The sequence below is a fragment of the Leucopleurus acutus genome, assembly GCF_964270905.1.
Source record: "Leucopleurus acutus genome assembly, chromosome: 14".
Classification (NCBI taxonomy): domain Eukaryota; kingdom Metazoa; phylum Chordata; class Mammalia; order Artiodactyla; family Delphinidae; genus Leucopleurus; species Leucopleurus acutus.
The window spans coordinates 58,467,481-58,489,189 of NC_139156.1; the positions used below are offsets into that span (position 1 = coordinate 58,467,481).

Below are 21,709 nucleotides of genomic sequence, written 5' to 3' on the forward strand. Positions count from 1 at the left end.
AGGGGCAAAATGGGAATAAAGACACAGACCTACTGGAGAATGGACTTGAGGATATGGGGAGGGGGGAAGGGTAGGCTGTGACAAAGTGAGAGAGTGGCATGGACATATATACACTACCAAACGTAAAATAGCTAGCTAGTGGGAAGCAGCTGCATAGCACAGGGAGATCAGCTCGGTGCTTTGTGACCACCTAGAGGGGTGGGATAGGGAGGGTGGGAGGGAGGGAGACACAAGAGGGAAGAGATATGGGGACATATGTGTATGTATAGCTGATTCACTTTGTTATAAAGCAGAAACTAACACACCATTGTAAAGCAATTATACTCCAATAAAGACGTTAAAAAGAAACTTGATATGCCTTTAAAATGGCCAAGTAGTGCCTGAAGAAGAAAATTAATGAAGAATTCTAAGGCAAAAAAAAAAAAAGCCAGTATTACCACACTTTTGGTCTGCAACTCCTCTTTTATTCCTAGAGGATTTAAAAGGTAAAATGAATTATACAATAATTATGAATCTGTGTTAATGAGCACACAATGTATAAAGATATAATCAGGAACAACAAGAATATAAAGGGGGAGGATGGAGATATAAAGGGGCAGTGTTTATGCCACTGAAACTCAGTTGGTACTATTCAAACTAGGTTGTTATAAGTTTAGAATGTTAATTGTAATCCCCAAATTAACCAAGAAAATAACTAAAACACATACAAAAAAGTAAATAAGATGGGAATCAAAATGGTATACTACCAAAAATTTAAAAATATAAACAAATGAGTACTTGTCATGGACTGTGTTCTCCCAAAACTCATATGTTGAAGCCCTAACCTCCAGGATTTCAGAATGCAACTATATTTGGAGATTGGGGCTTTAAAGGAGTCATTAAGTTAAAATGAGGCATTTATGTTAGGCCCTAATCCAATCTAACTGGTGTCTTTATAAGAATTAATAGGAACATACACAGAGACACGAAGTGTATGCACAGAAGAAAAAATATTTGAAGAAGCAGCAAGAGAAGAAGGGACCCTGAAGAAACCATAGTAGCCAACACCTTGATCTTAGACTTCTAAGCTTCCTTGATCTGTGAGAAAATTAATTTCTCTTGTTTAAGCCACCCAGTCCATGGTTATTATTTCAGTACTTAACTGAAATTATACACTATTCTGTATTATTTCCTCTTCTGTTACATAAGTGCTATTATTTATTTATTTATTTTTTTTTTTTATTTTTTTTTTTACGGTATGCGGGCCTCTCACTGTTGCGGCCCCTCCCACTGCGGAGCACAGGCTCCGGACGCACAGGCCCAGCGGCCACGGCTCACGGACCCAGCCGCTCCACAGCACGCGGGATCCTCCCGGACCAGGGCACGAACCCGTGTCCCCCGCATTGGCAGGCGGACTCCCAACCACTGCGCCACCAGGGAAGCCCAAGTGCTATTATTTAAATGAAACAATATGAATAATTAACAAGTGGCACTTAGTAATAATTAAAAGAAGGACTAACTAAACAGTGTATGTATGGGTAAACATAACAATCATTTCTTTTGTTTAAATAAATATAGCAACTTATTTTAACTTTTTAAAACTCTTTTTACGTATTTAAATTTCTATAGGCCATATTGTATGTTCTTAACGTACATAAATATAAGATTTTTAAAAAGAAGAGTAAGTACAGTTGGATTAAACAGATGTTACCAAAATTTAGAAAAAAATAACAATGATGTGTTCCTTTTTGTCCCATGAAATAAAAGAATATTTTAACTCTGTGTGTTTCCTTTCCAATAATACTTCTTTGAACTGATTAAAACCATAGGATACCTTCTTTAACGTGTGGTAAAACTGAATATAGTTAAAAATAAATTTCACTTTGACTTATGGCTCTGCTGATATCTCCACATTCTTGGTGTCAGTCCAACATGATGACATCAAGCTAAACATTCTTTCAACAAAAGCATTTGAGCATGGAATACTTAGGATTTTATTTACTAGCAATAGCAGGCATTTAGATATACAAGAATTAGTTTCTAGCTCTACAAAATATTCATCTACCTTGAATCTATCTAAATTCTTGTTTTGGTATTCCAACTGCTTATTCAATCATGTCCTTTGCAGTTACAGATTCATTACATATACTATCCATGCCTAAAATGAACATTATTTCAAAATACTCCAAACCACAATGGTGATTGCAATTTCTGTTATCAAAGTTGGAGTCCAAGTAACTTACAGTTTTAGTAAAGACATTGAGAAAGCCCTATTTAAGTTGGCTGCCCTTCTATAGTAAACTTTCCCCCCTCTTGAGATATAAAGCAGTCATATTACACAAAAATGAATCATTTGTTTGTTGTATGAGTTTTTCCTAGCCTCCTTATGGCCTCTTCAAATATCATCAAACACTTTTGGAGAAATGGCATATAAATTTCTGTTTTACTGTAATCTTTCTCTGAATTCTCATCTTCAATGTATTGCCACATTAGATAAGGACATTCTTCTTGTCTCACATTCTAAAAATATTACTCTGCAGGACATATTTTCTAGGTCCAGCAACAATTATAGCCATCTTTTAGGCACATGTCCAAGGAGGCTATCTCCTTCCATTTTTTTAAGTCAAAAATCACATTAAGTGCATCTGTACTTTTTAAAAAACTGAAAAGTGACCAAAAATGTTCACTATGAAAGCATCAATATCATAGGTAAGCAAATCACATCCCTTTTTTTTTTTAGCAGTGTTGTATACAAGGTGTACAGGATATTTAGAAGATAAAATATTTTCATTAATAAGTTTACACTGAATAGAATTTGTCAAAATTTAAATTTGCATTGTCTGTCAAATATGTAGATGAGAAAAGTCTAGAAATTATATTTGGACATGATATCTTTGGACATGATAGCTTGTGGTTTCATTAAAATCTTCAAAAACATGTTTTAACAAATTAAATTATCTAAGAGCCAATGGGAACATTTTCTTGTTGACATGATTTGTCACATCACTTGATATATCAAAGTATGATTGTTGGTAAGATCTGACAGAATGAGCTCTACATTGTCAATGTTAACCTTTACTCTTCATATGACTTCCAGTTCTTCTTTCATAGAGGTGATGATTTTTGCCAAGTAACATTCTCTTTCAATGTTTCAGCATATTTTTCCATAGCTACCATGAGAGTTATTGTTGTTAAACTACCGAACAAGGAAAAATCGATCTAAACCTGGTGTGATGTGGGGAAATTATCTTAAAGCCCTGGTAGACTCCAAGTAAGCAAACTATCCCAGAGGACACAGAACGGAAAGGGCCTACCAACCAAATTAAGATGCTTAACACAGATGTATCCATTTAAAACACAAGAAGCAAGGGAGAGAGTTGGAGTAAGTTAACACACAGGGTGCAAACAAGTATAAGGACCACACTGCCTGAATGTTCAAACATCATCTGCTTTTCACCTCATCTGTCTTCCCTGATGATGATGGTATCATTATGAGAACAGGGCCACAGTTTGAGCAAGGGGGCCTACAGACAGGAGTCCCTGGGAGATATTAAAAATCAGGAACACTTTGGAAAAGAGCCTGAACAGCCATGGCTTTATTTGCCTTTCCTGGGTTATATGCATGTGGGGGTTAGAATGATAACATAGTAAGTTTCACTAATGAGTGATCTTTGGAGAAGTGAGCCTAGTGGTATATGATCATAATATGGTCTTTCCATCTCTTTCTGTGTATCAGTAATACTCTTGTTTGTTACAACACAGGTTTTCTTTATTCTGTCTTTAGCAGTCTTACAGGTAACAAACTTACTTGCTATTTATATTTAACAAATTGTATCAACTTTGCCTGTTTCCCAAGCTACTTGTTTATTTACTATCTATACTTAAAATATCCTATGAGTTTTGCCTCAGTCTTAAAACCTACCAGGTTACTATCTATGAATTTCATCTACCTTGTTATTATTCTTGTCTTTACAGAAGAACTAAACTATTTTCAAAATACCTGTAACAAAAAACACGTATTACAGGTGGCATATGCTAACGAAAAACATATAGAATTAAATGGTTTATAGGGACTTCCCTGGCGGTCCAACAGTTAAGAGTTTGCCTTCCAATGCAGGGGGTGCAGGTTCAATCCCTGGTCTGGGAGCTAGGATCCCACATGCCTTGCATCCAATAAACCAAAACATAAAACAGAAGCAATATTGTAACAAATTCAGTAACAACTTTAAAAATGGTCCACATCAAAAAATTTAAAAAATCGTAAAAAAAATGGTTTATGAATACTTTGATGATGACTGAATTCTTACTCTTATTCTTGGCCCTAATTTTAGATCTACAGTTCACAGCACCTAGCATACATTCAGTTAGTGTAGCCACACTGAACTGGTATTTGTTGTGCAGTATTTGCTTTTTCAGTAACCTAGAGTGATAGAGAAAATGGAAGACTGTAATCCAGTTGTTCTCAGAGGTGAAGGAGAACATAAATGAATAAGAAAAGAAGACAAAACCCCAAAACCAACCAATCAAGTGCATTAACAGAAAACAAAAACCAGAACCTTCCCGGATGGGCTGTCCCTGGATAGACTTCTTAAACAGCGTAAAGCTCAACCTCATTCATTCACCACAATAGATTCAAGCAAGATTATATCAAGATTGTTCACTCTAAGGCTCTAAATATTTTATCACATTTTACTTAAAATTTAGATGACATAGCTTATGTTACCAGCTACTACCTAGCACAATGACTAGCACATAGCAGATGCCCAACAAATATCTGCTTTATGTACAAAGGAATCAGTTCTTCCTATTAATGACTGCCAAGGAAAATCTGAAGAATTCTCCTTCTAAAGAAAAGTACTTCTAAAGGAATGTTTTTCAAAACTCTGTGGTTACCCGAGTCATAAATTATAACTGGGCAATTATGTAGTTGAATCATCAATCAGATGTTAAAGAAAAGCCCTCTCAAAATAGTAGGGGAACTAAAAACCCAAACAAGATGTTCAACTGAAGACTAGATTGAAATAAGTATTTTTATGTGAATAAGAGCCAAAAAACTGGTTGTTCTGTCCATGAATGGGTCAATTTACATTCTGTTAAGATGAAGAAAATTCAGAAAAATGGGGGGGGAAAAGGCCCTTTCCAAACTTTCCAAACTTTCTTTTGAAAAGTAGGATAGGGACTTCCCTGGTGGTGCAGTGGTTAAGAGTTTGCCTGCCAATGCAGGGGACACGAGTTCGAGCCCTGGTCGGGGAAGATCCCACATGCCAAGGAGCAACTAAGCCCGTGCGCCACAACTGCTGAGCCGGCACTCTAGAGCCGGCAAGCCACAATTGCTGAGCCCACGTGCCACAACTACTGAAGCCCGTATGCCTAGACCCCGTGCTCTGCAACAAGAGAAGCCACTGCAATGAGAAGCCTGCGCACTGCAATGAAGAGTAGCCCCCGCTCACCGCAACTAGAGAAAGCCCGTGCACTGCCACTGGAGAAAGCCTGTGCGCAGCAACAAAGACCAACACCGCCAAAAAAAATTAATAAATAAATTAATTAATTAAAACAAAAAGAAGCATAATTTTTTAAAACATTCATTATCTCATAAATCCTTACAACTTCCACCTGCAATAAGCATTAACCTCCATTTACAGGTGAAAGGCCCATAAAAGTTGCTCATGCTTTCATAGCCAATAAAGTGACAAAGCTTGAACTCAAACCCAGTTCTAATGGACTCCCATGGCCCCAAGAGCAAGCCCATGCTTTTGACTTGTTATGTCGCCTCACTGATTATTGAATAAACAAATGAAATTTGTAACTTGAATCAAGTTGATATCACTCCCTTTTGAAGCATTCCTAGAATCTATTTTCGATTTATTTTTTAAATGTAGTAAAACAGGTATATACAAAATTTACCTTTTTAATCATTTTAAAGCATACAGTACATTTGCATTGTTGTACAACGATCACCACTATTTATCTCTACAACTCTTTTCATCTTGTAAAACTGAAACGCTATGCCCATTAAGCAGTAACTCTTCATTTACCCCTCCCACAACTCCTGGCAACCACCATTCTACTTCCCATCTCTATGAATTTGACTAACCTAGGTACCTCATATAACTGGAATCATCATCATTAGTCCTTCTGTGACTGGGTTATTTCACTTAGTATATATGCTCAAGATTCACCTATATTGTAGTATGTGGTAGAATTTCCTTATTTTTTAAGGTTGAAAAATATACCATTGTGTGCATATATCACATTTTGTTTATCCATTCATTCACTGAAGGACATTTGGGTTGCTTCCACATTTTAGCTATTGTGAATATAATGCTGCTATGAACATGGGTTTACATGTATGTCTTCCACACTCTGCTTTCAATTCTTTTGGGTATATAACTTGTCTTAGTCCGCCCAGGCTGCCATAACAAAATATTATAGACTGCATGGCTTGAACAACAAAAAAAATTTTTTTGGAGGCTGGAAAATCCAAGACTAAGATACAGTTGATTTGGTTCCTGGAGAACCGAACGCTCCCCCTACTACCCCACCTCCACATGAAGACATAGTGAGAAGGCAGCCATCTACAAGCCAGGAAGGAGGCCTCAGGAGAAACCAAACCTGACAGCACCTTCATCTTAGATGGCATCAGCCTCCAAAACTGTAATAAAATAAATTTCTGTTGTTGAAGCTAACCAGTCAGTGGTATTTTGTTACGGCAGCCTGAGAAAACTAATACAGAAGTAAACTGTCTTTTTTCCATTAACCTGAGCTCACAAAGTGACCACCGGAATGTTAAACAAACAAACAAACAAAATCAGCTGACAAATACAAAGACCTCATCTCCTCAGGCCACTACACACAATATTTTACAACCTACAATATTTTAATACTATGATTAAATTTGAGCTTTGGAAGTATGCAGGATAATTATACAGTGTAAGTCTAAATCTAATAAAAGTTAGTTTAAAAAACCAGAAATTGTTCAACCTTTGTTTGTCAATTTTCCACTTCTCTGGCCCATAATTACAATTCAAAGGGAAAGCATTAATCAATAAAAAAATCAAAATGACCTGAGTCCATCAGAGTTGACCTTTGACTGCAGTTAGTGGGATTTTGAGCTAGTTTACAAATCGTAGAGGCAAGAACCAGAAGTTTGTAAAGCTTTTTCATGTCCTTCATAATTGGAACTTTAAATAGAACACTAACGCTCCCACTTAAAATTAGGTCACGCTGGTAACTTGTAGAGTATACGTCAAAATGAGTTTATCCAATTACCCTCTGGAAGACGTATATAGATATAGACACAGATACATAAATTTATACATACATACATACAACTATGTAGATATATAGGTATATATGTATTTATATATACAACAAGAAAACTTATAGTATCTTGTTGTAAGAATTCCATTCTAAGTATTATATGAAATGCAGAAGCCATAAAGTTTAACTATACTTGAAAAAACTAAGAACTTTGGAAAAGTAAAAGACATGATCAGCAGAGTTAAAGTACAAATGACAAATAAGGAATACTTCGAATTTACAGAATAAAAAAGAATACTATCTATAAAATATGCAGAATTTCTACAAATCAATAACATGAAATATAAAATAATAATCAAAGGATTCCACAGGAAATTAAGAAGAAATGAATAATAAACATTCAAAACCAACAGAAATATTCTATAGCAACAAATATAGATTGGAATTATTATGCACAATGACCAAAAGTCTAGAATCATTCTGAATCCATTTCTTTATCACCTTTAAAATAATTAACCAACCTGGGCCACTTTAATTGAATTCTGGGTAGAGCCACCAGCATGATATTCAACTTTGAATTTTTTTACAAGTTCATCAAACCTAAAAGGAAATCACAGTAGAAAAAAGTAAGTTAGCATTTGTCAGTTGTCACAATGCAAATTTTTCTGATTAGAAGTTCGTTAAATCACATTTAGTGAAACTTTTTGAACTACATAATTATGTTGAATAAATGAATTAAAATGTTGTATAAAAAACAACTTTGCTGGGCTTCCCTGGTGGTGCAGTGGTTGAGAGTCCGCCTGCCGATGCAGGGGACACGGGTTCGTGCCCCGATCTGGGAGGATCCCACATGCCGCGGAGCGGCTGGGCCCGTGAGCCATAGCCACTGGGCCTGCGCGTCCGGAGCCTGTGCTCCGCAACGGGAGAGGCCACAACAGTGAGAGGCCCACGTACCGCAAAAAAAAAAAAAAAAAAAAAAAACAACTTTGCTAAATTTCCATACTTAAGAAATTTTTTCCACAAGTGTACAACTATAAGAATTTAAAATATATAGGCTGACCATAATTAGCCATTAAACTAAAAAGAAGATAAAAACAACTTTATAAATTATTATTTATAAGCAATGCATATCTTCCTATATTAAGTACTGAACTCTAAAATCCTTACAAATGTATATTCTAATAAGTTCTAAAAGTTTTAGATATCATAAAGGCTATTACTTTATAACTTAAAGAATTGGGAAATTACATTGGGTTGTATGATTCTAGGAAAGTTGCTTAGTGACACAATTTCTGTATCTGGCAAATACAGGGACAGAGAGAGATGAACTAAACCTTTGATACTTCATTACTTTGGCATCTGATAAAAGCTAGAGAACTTCTCTTCAGGAAAATACATATACTAACTATACATAAAACTTTTCATACAAGATGATCCATATAAACCCCTAAATTACACGTACCCAGACAACGGGCTATGGATACTGATTCTAATAAGTCTCAAACTACACAGCATTTTAATAATCCAGATCATAAGTCAATATTCCCTACTACATGTCTCTAACATGTTAGATGCTGTCGGAGATAACCAAAGGGCATACGTATAGACTTTAATTTCAAAGGATTTACGACCTTGGAGGGAACAAAAGGATGAATACACATGAAAAAGAAAAATTTTAAATACCAAGTTATCAACCAACAAAATGTATGCAACGTAGACAGCAAGTGCTACAGAAGATCAGTCAAAGAAGAGAGAGATTGGGATGTGAATAGAGTATTCAAAAAAGATGCCAGTCTTGGAAAGTATTTTCAAAACTTTAAATTTTTAAGTATGGAAGTAGATCTTTTTACTCAAATTAAACATTTCACAGAACTTCAAAATATAAAAAGAGATAAATACAGAAATGGTTACATTAGGAGTAGGAAAAACACAGTTATTATACCCACTTCCGTACTTCCAATTGCCTTCAGATCCCATCTATAAAACCCTGAGATGCCAATAAACACAATTAGCAAACCTGCCAAAATGTTAACAGCAGTATTTGTATACCACTAATAATATTCACCTAATACTAACAGGAGAGAAAACAAAGTACACAGTCCCAGATGCAGATAGGTGGCTAGTTGCGGTAGTTTAGGAAATGTTCTCTTCTAATTACTTTCTGAACTATGTAACAACTAAGAGTGATATGAGAGATTGGAGGAGAGAGGAAGAATGAATAGACAAAGTAAACATACAGTGATCAACTGCCATGTTCGTTTGAGGCCATTCCACTTTCAAAAGCCAATTTCTCCAAAAAGATATGTCCCCCCAGAACCTGTGAATGTAATCTTATTTGAAAAAAGGGTCTTTGCAGACATAATTAAGTTCAGGATCTTCAGGTAGATCCTCCCTCCTGAATTACCCAGGTGAACCCTAAATCCAATGCCAGGTCTTCTTACAACGGACAAAAGAGAAGACAGAGAGGAGAAGACCAGGTGAAGATGGAGACAGAGATTGGAGTGATATGGCCATATGCCAAGGAAGCCAAGGAATGCCAACACCCACCAAAAGCTGGAAGAGATCCATAATTGCTTGTACTTTGGAGCGAACCACTGTTAACACCTTGGTTGTAGACTTCCAGGTCCTTTTTACTACACATGTATATTGGATAATTTTGTTTGCAGTATACATATATATATATTGCACTTTTCTTGGATTATATTGTGCATATGTGCATATGTTTTGGTTACTTAATATTTCTAAATTGAAATATATGAATATCTATCAGTAGTATAAGTCTACATTTAAAAATATTTAACTCTTTAGTAGAAGCAATGCATATACACAGTAAAAATAAATGTTATCATATACGCATATATAAGTACTTTATTCCTCTTTATTGCTGAATAACATTCCATTATAGATATACCATATTTTGTTTATCCCTTCATCCAACAATGGACACTTGGGTTGCTTTCATCTTTTGGCTATTGGGAATAATGCTGCTATGAACATTCATGTACAAGGTTTTGTGTAGATATAACATTTTCATTTCTGTTGGGTATATACGTAGGAGTAGAACTACTGGGTCAAATGGTAACCCTAAGTCTAACTTTTTGAGGAACTCTCACACTGTTTTTCACTTTCTGCCTAGTTTTTTCTCAGAGACAATTCGGGGAAACCTACCTGTCTAGTTATATGACAAAAGAACAATTAGAGAATAACAGAGTTGCTATAAATTAACTTTACCACCATTGAATTTTTTAAATTAATAGTTGAATCAATGACCTAAGCAATTAAAATGGACACAGATTTTAAAAAGATGAAGAGAACGAAACTCAAATTAAGAAAAATACCCAGAAATTGGATCAAAAATGTAAGAGATGAAAAGTATGAAAGAAAACTTAAAAGGAACAGAGAATGAATTAGATGGTCCAAGAACCATTTAACATGAATGACAGAAAAGGAGAACAGAGATAATAAAGGGTAAGAAAGAAACACTAGGAAAAAAAGAAGTCGTCAAAAGAGAAAAAATATATATATATATAATATTCAGATATCTCTAAACACCAAGCAATTATACTTGGAAGTAGGGACTGGAATCCACACTTGGACATACCTTGTTAAATTTCAGAACCCTCATATTAAGAGAAACCCTTAAAAGCTTCTGGGGTGAAAACTAACACACTACATAAAAAGGAATAAGAATCAGAATAACATCAGACTTAATACAGGAAGCTAAAAGACAAAGAACTACTATATTCTATGCTGGTGTATAAATCAGAAAGAAACATAAGGGGGAATTCCCTGATGGTCCAAGGGTTATGACTTGGTGCTTTCACTGCTGAGGGCCCGGGTTCAATCTCTGGTCGGGGAACTAAGAAACTAAGATCCCACAAGCCCTGCAGCACGGCCAGGAAAGAAAGAAAGAAAGGAAAGGAGAAAGGGAGGAAGAAAAAAAATTGCATGGGGTTTAAAAAAAAAAAGGAAAACGTGACAACTGTGTATGACTTTGGAAAAGTGTAAGTATTTCGAAAGAAATTTAAATGAGGGTCTATTACATTTTTTTCATGTAAAATTCTCCCTTACATAGTCCAAATTTTAATAACAAAGGATTGTATTTTCTCTTCTAAGAGTTGATTCAATCACACTACTTTGTTCTACAGAGAAAAATATCTACCTAGTTATTCAGTAATGATGTTTTGTTTGGTTTTCAACTTTTGAATCTATGCAGAGATAAAATATGTAACATTTAATTATACTTATAAAACAGATTGTAAAAACATCATCTATAACACTGACATTTTGAAGATGGAAGAATGGAGAGATGAAAACTTTTCTTATTCTCATTCCTTCATTTGAAAAGAGTCCACAAGTATCTCGTGTTAATGACCAACTTTTTAAAAAGAGGCTTTAAGTAAACTGTTTAAAGTCATAAAGTCACGGGACTCCCCTGGTGGTGCAGTGGTTAAGAATCCGCCTGCCAATGCAGGGGACACGGGTTTGATCCCTGGTCTGGGAAGAGCCCACATGCCGCAGAGCAAGTAAGCCCATGCGCCACAACTACTGAGCCTGTGTGCCACAACTACTGAAGCTCGTGCACATAGAGCCTGTGCTCTGCAACAAGAGAAACCAGCGCAATGAGAAGCCTGCACACCGCAAGGAAGAGTAGCCCCCACTTGACACAACTAGAGAAAGCCCGTGTGCAATGAAGACCCAACGGAACCAAAAATAATTTATTTATTTATTTTAAATAAATAAATAAAATAAAATTTCCATCCTGTTGCAAAGAAGTCTCTTGACTTTCCCTAAGCTTTAAAATAAATAAATAAACAAACAAATAAATAAATAAGTCAGTAGAAAAATTAAAATATCTAAAATAACATAAGTAAGACAATGAGGCAGGAAAAAGGAGAAAAAACAGTGTATGTGCACTATATTCTTCAGCTTTCAGATGAGTCAATAGATAAGTAACTGTTAATTCAAAAAATGGGGCATAACTACATTATTTATATTTATAACAGTAAACTATTAAAAACAAACTGTTGGACTTCCCTGGTGGCACAGTGGTTAAGAATCCGCCTGCCAATTCAGGGGACACTGGTTTGAGCCCTGCTCCGGGAAGATCCCACATGCCGCGAAGCAACTAAGCCCGCGAGCCACAACTACTGAGCCCCCACGCCTAGAGCTCGTGTTCCGCAACAAGAGAAGCCACTGCAATGAGAAGCCTGCACACCCCAATGAAGAGTAGCCCCTGCTCGCTGCAACTAGAGAAAGCCCACACACAGCAACGAAGACCCAAACGCAGCCAAAAATAAATTAATTGATTTTTTTTTAATTAAAAAAAAAAACCTGTTAGTGTTTGCCCCTGTATGCAGTGGAGAAGAAGGGAAGGTTTTTTTAAATTGTTTCTTCATTTTTAGTTCTGTTTTATTTTTTATAAATTCCTTAAAGGTACCTGAAATAAATATACAATTTTAAAACAGTATTTTGAAATTCAGCGCTTGTGTAACTACCATGACCATCACCACTACCAAAGACTGACAGACAGACAAATAGACAGACAACTATATGTGTGTGTGTGTGTGTGTGTGTGTGTGTGTGTGTGTGTGTGTGTGTGTATAGAGAGAGAGAGAGAGAGAGAAGGGGGGGCTCTTTATTCTGACTCATTGATCTATATGCCTACCCCTGCAAAAATTCCATTTCTGTTTAGATATTATTGTTTTATCAGTCTTAATGGAAGGACAAGTGCTCTCTTCATGTTCTTCATGAGTGCTTTGACTATTCTTGGCCCTCTTGGACCTCCACATAAATGCACAACTAGATGTCCATTTCCAAAAAATAACTTGTCAGAATTTTGACTAGGATTGCAATTATATATATATATATACACACACACACACACACACAACACACACACACGCAAAAGTGATATCTTTCCAATATTAAATTGTCCACTTGTAGCCGACATGGTGCACAACTAAGATCCATGAAGCTAGCCCCCGCCCCCAACAACTATCCAATCCATGATTACGGTATATACCACAGTATAGTTATTTAGGTCTTTAACATCTATTAGTTTCATAATTTGTGCCATAAATCCTGCTCATCTCTTATAGTCACAACTTCATACTTCCTATGTTTTAACAGTACTGTAAATGATATTTGTTTAAGCCTAATTTTTATTTGTTGCTGGTATTTAGAAATATAGTCTTTACATCAATTTTTTTTATCCAAGCAAGTTGCCAACATCTCTAATTAATAGCAATGATTCTTCTGTTTTTGCCACACATATATAGTCATAATTTGTGAATAAGGAAAAAAATGTTTTCTCCTCTTTTCCTGCCTTAGTGCACACACTAGAACCTCCAGCATAATATGCACAGAGAATAAATAGCAGTGAGAATCAATGGGCAAATTAGTCTTATTCCAAATTTTGGCCTAATAAATCCTGATGAATTCTGATGAATGATAGGATAAGTCCATTTCAGAAAACTGGAAGTCTTAGAAAAAAATGCTTAATTTTTCACTTTGATTTATTTTTACTGTGTGTATGCATTGCTTCTACTAAAGAGTTAAATATTTTTAAATGTTGTAGACTTATACTACTGATAGATATTCATATATTTCAATTTAGAAATATTAAGTAACCAAAACATATGCACAATATAATCCAAGAAAAGTGCAATATATATATGTATACTGCAAACAAAATTATCCAATATACATGTGTAGTAAAAAGGACCTGGAAGTCTACAACCAAGGTGTTAACAGTGGTTCACTCCAAAGTACAAGCAATTATGGATCTTATATACATTTGTTTCGATTGTGTAATAAGCATATAAATTGTTTTCTAATAAAAACATTTTAAAATCTACTTCATCTTATAATGGAAGAAAAGAGCAACTTTCCATACAATTATATAAATAGAACTACATACAGAACAAAACACAGAGCAGAGAAGTAAGTGTTTCTGAATGAAAGAGGCCGGGAAAGTTTAACATTTGAACAATAATTTGACAAATAAGGGAGAAAAAATATTCAACGGTAGGGGTAAAACGAAAACATATTCAGAAAATAAGTTACAGGTAATGTAGGTAAAATAGTAAAAACAGACAAAACTCTCTGTGCTAGGCTAATCAATTTAGACATTCTTCAGTAGGCAACTAGGAATTTTTAACATCTGTTTACTAATAGTGTGAAAGGCAGATTTTTTTTTTTTTTTTAATGATGATAGCACTCTTCTGAGGACAGGGTAGAATAAAAAGAGGCAGATCGCCAACCTTTGGAAAAGTTCATACCTAAGATCAGATGCTGAGTTAAGGGGCTACCGGGAAGTGATCAAGCTAAGGAATCATTTCTGAAGTTTAAGACATCAGATGTGATAAATAACTGGAGGTGAAAGATGTGGCAGAGGGAAAACAATTCTGAGACTTCTACTTCGGATTATCAGTTGGATGGTGTTAGGAAATACAGGAGAGAAGAAAAATCATATAAAAAAAAAGGGAACTCCTAAGTAGCTGATTATCAAACCCAGAAAATTTTCTGTTCACAGAACTAACTGCATTGAGGAAAAATTTATTTTCTTTAATCTCTTGCATGGATTCGGCACATTTTCTCTACACACTTTTCTAGTTGATACAAAATCTCTGGTTTGTGTATGAATGGTCCACATTATCTGTGTCAAAACCATCAGTGTACACAGTGGAAAATGCTAGGAAAAGATGAAGGACTGTGTATATTTAATGAAAGAACAAAAAAGTTCAGGCTAAAACATTAATAAGTCTCAAAGCCATGATTACAGCTTTGCAGGGATATAATCAATTATATAAAAACCTTATTTTCTAAGTTGTTTAGTGATGACAGAGTTTATGATATCTTTATAATTTGCAGGGAACTTCTATATATTTCCAGTACGTGATTTTTTCTATAGGGAGAGATGCGTGGCAATTTTAGTACTTTATAGATACATTTTTACTTTCTCCATTTGGTTGAGCTTCTCTGTCGGAATGGAGTTGGCATATCAAACACCTCAATCAAAAAACACAACTGGGACTTCCTTGTTGGCACAGTGGTTAAGAATCCACCTGCCAATGCACGGGACACAGGTTCGTTCCCTGGTCCGGGAAAATCCCACATGCCGTGGAGCAACTAAGCCCATGCGCCACAACTAATGAGCCTGCACTCTAGAGCCCACGTGCTGCAACTACTTAAGCCCGTGTGCCTAGAGCCTGTGCTCTGCAACAAGAGAAGCCATCACAAGGAGAAGCCCACGCACCGCAACGAAGAAGAGCCCCCACTCGCCGCAACTAGAGAAAACCCGTGTTCAGAAATTAAGACCCAATGCAGCCAAAAACAAACAAACAAAAACACAATTGAAAGAGCAGTAGCTGATACATTTTCCTACCAGCAATCTGGTAGGATTTATGAAGCTCAAATTAATAAAGTATGCAGTTTTTATGATGCTAAAAAATTCCAGAGCAACGTTACTTAAATCAAATGCCAGAGAAAACCGGATTCAGTGCTTATCAAACTTCTGCATGAGAGTTTGCAGTTGACAGAAGCAAAGAATAAGAACAACAAATTTGATAACAAAAATATTTAAAGCATTTCTAAATAAAAGCAAAATCAAACAAATTAAAAACTAGAAATATAAAGGATAAAACCTGTTTAACAAATATGAAAAATGGTTATCTTTACCCAAAAGATTTTTAAAATATTTTAATTATCATTTTATATATTTTAACATTTACTTTTAATGAATTTATTGATTCAATATTTTAAAAATACTATTTTAATATTCTCATATGAGAAAAAGAAACTATTATGGCTCATATAAATGGAAAAATGAACAGTAAACAAAAGAAAGATGATAAATGTTGAAAAAGAATCAGCTTCGTTCACTAGTAATCAAAAACATGTAAACAGATTTCTGCACATTAAATTGGTTGAGTATAAACTATTAATACTCAGCATTACTAGAGATGTGAAAAAGCTGATATAACCATACAGTGTTAGTGACAGAACTCTTTTGGAAGGTAATTTAGCAATACATATCAAGAATCACAAAAATTTTTATATACTATTATCATAAAAATCCATTTCTAGGACTCGACCCTAAGGAAGTAATCCAAATCATAAATAATGCTATATGCAAGAGCTGAACATATTACCATAAGATATAATAAAGTTTAAAACAAAATATTCAAAAATAGTGGAATGATTAAATTATAATGATTATCATTGGACAGAATATAATATAGTTCATATTATAATTGTTTATATGCTGTATTATTCTAGGAAGGAATTCTGGCAGCTTATGATGATACAATTAAAATAGAGTGAATGAATAAACAAATGTATGAAAATGACATTGAAACTATAGGTAGCAAATTAAGATAAAGTCGAAAGAACACAAAATGTAAGAAATGAACATTTGTAGTTTATGAAAATCAAAATATAATAAGGGATGTTCTTATATTTACTGTTCAAAGAGATTATCAGAATATAAAAAGGTATTCAACATGTTCAGTATTTTTCGTTAGAATTTAACAAAAATGAACAGAAGAACCGCATGAACAGCCCGTCAGCATTTTAGACATAAGCCTTTTCCTTTTCGATATTTTCTACAATCTGATCATGTATTTATATTCATTTTAAAATGGAAGTATTTTTATTAAAGAAAACATTTAAATAAAAATGAATGTCACTGGAATGTAGTTCAGAATTTCTTGGAAGACTAACCTTATGGAAAAAGCAGAAAGCAATATACCATATACTTATAAAGAATTTTTAATACTTGTGCTGATAGTATATAGGAGAATTTAAATTCTAAGTAATGCTTTCCACTCTCATATCACATATTATTAAATACTTTATAAACAATTGATAATTCTTGACAATAATATGAAAGCTATCTATATATCTGTTTTGTTTCTGAGAAGAAAAGTAAAATACAAGAGAGTGGAGAAGATTTCAAACACTAATGTGGTAGGGAAAGCAATGACTAAATACTAGTCTTTTAATCCTAGTTTAGTATTAGACCATACCTCACAATGGTAGTATGCACAGAAAAGGTATCATATGAAAATGATCGAACATGAAAATTTAAAGTCTATTAAAAGATAGCACACAATATCAAAAAGACAACCCAATCAAAAAATGGGTGGAAGACCTAAATAGACATTTCTCCAAAGAAGACATACAGATGGCCAACAAACACATGAAAAGATGCTCATCATATTAGAGAAATGCAAATCAAAACAGTGAGGTATCACCTCACACAAGTCAGCATGGCCATCATCAAAAAATCTACAACAATAAATGCTGGAGAGGGTGGAGAAAAGGGAACCCTTTTGCACTGTTGGTGGAAATGTAAATTGATACAGCCACTATGGAGAACAGTATGGAGGGTCCTTAAAAAACTAAAAATAGAACTACCATATGACCCAACAATCCCACTCCCAGGCATATACTCGAGAAAACCACAATTCAAAAAGACACATGCACCCCAATATTCATTGCAGCACTATTTACAATAGCCAGGACATGGAAACAACCTAAATGTCCATCAACAGAGGAATGGATAAAGAAGATGTGGTACATATACAAAATAGAATATTACTCAGCCATTAAAAGGAATGAAATTGGGTCATTTGCAGAGATGTGGATGGACCTAGAGACTGTCATACAGAGTAAAATAAGTCAGAAAGAGAAAAATAAATATCATATGTTAACACATATATGTGGAATCTAGAAAAATGGTATAGATGATCTTATTTGCAAAGCAGAAATAAAGACAGACGTAGAAAACAAACGTATGGATACCAAGGGGGGGTGGGGTGAGATGAAATGGGATATTAGGATTGACATATATACAGTATTGATACTATGTATAATAAAGAGATAACTAATGAGAACATAACTGTATAGCACAGGGAACTCTACTCAATGCTCTGTAGTGACCTAAACGCGAAGGAAAACCAGAAAAAGAGGGTATATATGTATATGTATAGCTGATTCAAGTTGCTGTGCGGAAGAAACTAATAGGACATTGTTAAGCAGCTAAGTTCCAAAACAAAATTTTTTAAAAGAATGTGTGTGTGTGTATATATATATATATATATATATATATATATATATATATATAACTGAGTCACTTTGCTATACAGTAGAAATTAACACAACATTGTAAATCAACTATACTTCAATAAAATAAACTGAAAAAAAAGATAGCACAGACTTCTGATAAAAATAATAATAATACTGATGATCATAAGCATGCTACTCGCAGCAGCAAGAGTTTCTAATTGTGGAACAGCTGGGCAGTGACTAAATGACCAAAGTAAACATAGGCAAGCTAATATAATCCATCCTTAGCTAACATAATCCATCCTTTAGCATAAAAGCCATTTTGGCATTTAAGTCAAGCCACAAGTATTAATGGAAATAAATGCAGGATAGTATATACTACAAAGAGATTCACCTTTTCAAAAACAGTAATTATTATACTAACTACAACATGGTCAGATAGGTTATGGGAAAGTCAATAACTGAAAAATTTAATGGAAGAGAATTATGATGCTATACTGAAGACAGCACCTACATTTTGCTGCTTGTTAACACAGTGTACTGTTTGTTTCATAAAATTTCCAACTAGTTTCTACTTTACAAAGTTAGAGTGAGGAACAAACAGTGAATGATTTTTCAATGAGTTGTAAGAAGTAAACACAAGCAGAGTCTAACATAATATATCCAATGGGATATATTATGTTCTGCTCAGAAAATTTAGCACTCAAGAATAAAGAATACCCGCCACACACAAGTAAAGAAAATCAGGAGTGTGAAGAGTAAGGAGAACAGTACTTGTTGGAAGATGATACTATAACAATGCATATTCACTATACCTTAGAGAAACAATCACAGTACTCTTAATTCCATTGACTGTGACCCACACATAAGGATATGAATGAAAAACTAAGTCTTATTCCTGTAATCTGAGGATCAAACGTCATCTAGTTCAATCTGTAAGATCTAAAGAAAGTTTTAGAATGTAGGGCATTTTTAATTCGTATCATCGCTCGGTTTTTAGGTTAAGAAATTTCTTCCAAATATACCTCTTTTTTAACTCTAAATAAATTACCCAATCAATGATGTAAACTGGTATGACAAATGGCAAAGATACAAATGTGAGAATTTTAAAAGAAAACTTTAGAAATATAAACTTTTTATTCTCTAACATTCCTAAAAAAAGTGACTTACTAAGCAATGATATTTTTCATATTATATAATATTAATTCCTGACAAGTCTGACAACCTATGCTCAGTCTGAATATGTCATAGTGAACCTAGCAACTAAGGGTGCTAAAGCAGCGTTCATAATTCATAATGACTTAAACAGTACTGACCTACCATTTCAAAAATATACTTACTGTTATAAAAATACTTTGCAACATTTATTATAAATATTAACTTTGAGAAGTATATACTATCCATAATACATAAAGAACTCTCAAAATTCAATAATGAGAAAACAATCCAATAAAAAATTGGGCAAAAGATTAATAGAAACATTTCCAAAGAAAGGACACAGCAAATAAGCATAGATTCTAACATCACAGTCATTAGGGAAATCCAAATTAAAACCATAAGGAGATACAGCTATTAGAATGGCTTTAAAAAAAATAACAATACTAAGTGCTGACAAGGGTGCAGCACAACTGAAACTCACACATTGCTGACAGAAATGAAAAATGGCTACAGTCTCTTCAGAAAACAATTCGGCAATTTCTAAAAAAAGTTAAACATATACTTACCAGCTGACTCAGGTACGTGACTGTTTATAACAGTCCTATTTATAATCATCAAACTCTTGAAATAACCCAAACGTCCATCAGTTAGTGAATGGATAAACTAATTGTGGTACATCCACACATTCAAGAACATGGGTGGATCTCAAAAGTATCATGCCATGTGAAAGAAGCCAGACATAAAAGGGCTACAAACAATATGATCCCATCTATTTGACATTCTGGATAAGGCAAGGCTATAGGGACAGAAATCAGAGTAGTGATTTTCAGGAACTGAAATCAGAGAGGAGAAATTGACTACAAAGAAGTATGAGTTTGGAGGACAACAGAAATGTCCTAATTTGGTGATAGTTACACAACGGTATACATTTGTTAAAACTCATAGAATATTACATATAAAAACTGAGTTTTACTCTATGTCAAGTATATCTCAATATACCTCAATAAACCTGACTTATTTTAAAAAAAAAAAAAAAAGTATTTCCCTGGTGGCACACTGGTTAAGAATCCGCCTGCCGGGCTTCCCTGGTGGCGCAGTGGTTGAGAGTCCGCCTGCCGATGCAGGGGACACAGGTTCGTGCCCCGGTCCGGGAAGATCCCACATGCCACGGAGTGGCTAGGCCCGTGAGCCATGGACACTGAGCCAGCGCGTCCAGAGCCTGTGCTCCGCAACGGGAGAGGCCCACGTACCGCAAAAAAAAAAAAAAAAAAAAAGAATCCGCCTGCCAATGCAGGGAACACAGGTTCAAGCCCTGCTCCAGGAAGATCCCACATGCCATGGAGCAACTAAGCCTGTGCACCACAACGACTGAGCCTGCGCTCTAGAGCCCACAAGCTACAACTACTGAGCCCACGTGCTGCAACTACTGAAACCTGCATGCCTAGAGCAAGTGCTCCGCAACAAGAGAAGCCACTGCAATGAGACGCCCACGCACCGCAACAAAAAGTAGCCCCTGCTCGCCACAACTAGAGAAAGCCCACTCACAGCAACAAAGACCCAACGCAGCCATAAATAAACAAACAAATAAATAAATAAATTTTAAAACTAAATAATAATTAAAAAAAGAACATACTATCTAGGGGGGCACCAAAGGAAATTGCCCAAAACTCTCTCTCTTCAACAATGAGATCCCTTGCTCTAAGGATCAGGACAGGGTTCAGTGGCTTTCCCAGGCAAGCCACTTAAAGGGCAAAAAGAGAAATCTAACTGGAATGGATTGGGGATGGCGCACTGACTGGTGAGAGGGCCTGTCTGATCCTACTCCATGTTTAAAACACAGGTCTGGAACGTTGGACTTTTTCTTTTCAGGAATGATTGGGTCTGTTCTTGAACTACATTCTCCACATCTCTCCCTTCTCTTTCATAGGCTCTTAAGGCCCTCCACCCTCCACCCCTGCTCTCCAGAGGTAAAGATGTACAGGAGTAAGTAAGAGCTTGCTCTATTGCAACATGATGTTCCTTCCAATACTTATAAGAAATCTGAGTTCTTAGTATGATCTGTCTCCTAGCAATTCTGAAGTGCAGGTTACGTGTGATTCTATTTGTGTACCTTGTTTTAAGAAGAATGAGTAAATTCACCTTCCTTATCCTCTAAGCCCAGTTAAATGATTTTTGATGAATTTCTCACAATTAGTAAGTGGTAGACTCAGGACTAGGAGATCCATCCAAAAATTAAGAA

At 35.1% G+C, this 21,709-nt stretch overlaps 1 protein-coding gene across 4 annotated transcripts in view; it reads right to left on the minus strand.

The window, feature by feature from the left end:
• Positions 1-21,709, minus strand: part of ADK (adenosine kinase) — a 487,490-nt gene that overhangs the window by 303,286 nt on the left and 162,495 nt on the right. For all 4 annotated transcript variants that reach the window (XM_082854024.1, XM_082854021.1, XM_082854023.1 and 1 more), the window contains exon 4: positions 7,761-7,839. In XM_082854024.1, coding sequence (XP_082710150.1) covers positions 7,761-7,839 — 79 coding nt within the window. The remainder of the gene's footprint in view (positions 1-7,760; positions 7,840-21,709) is intronic.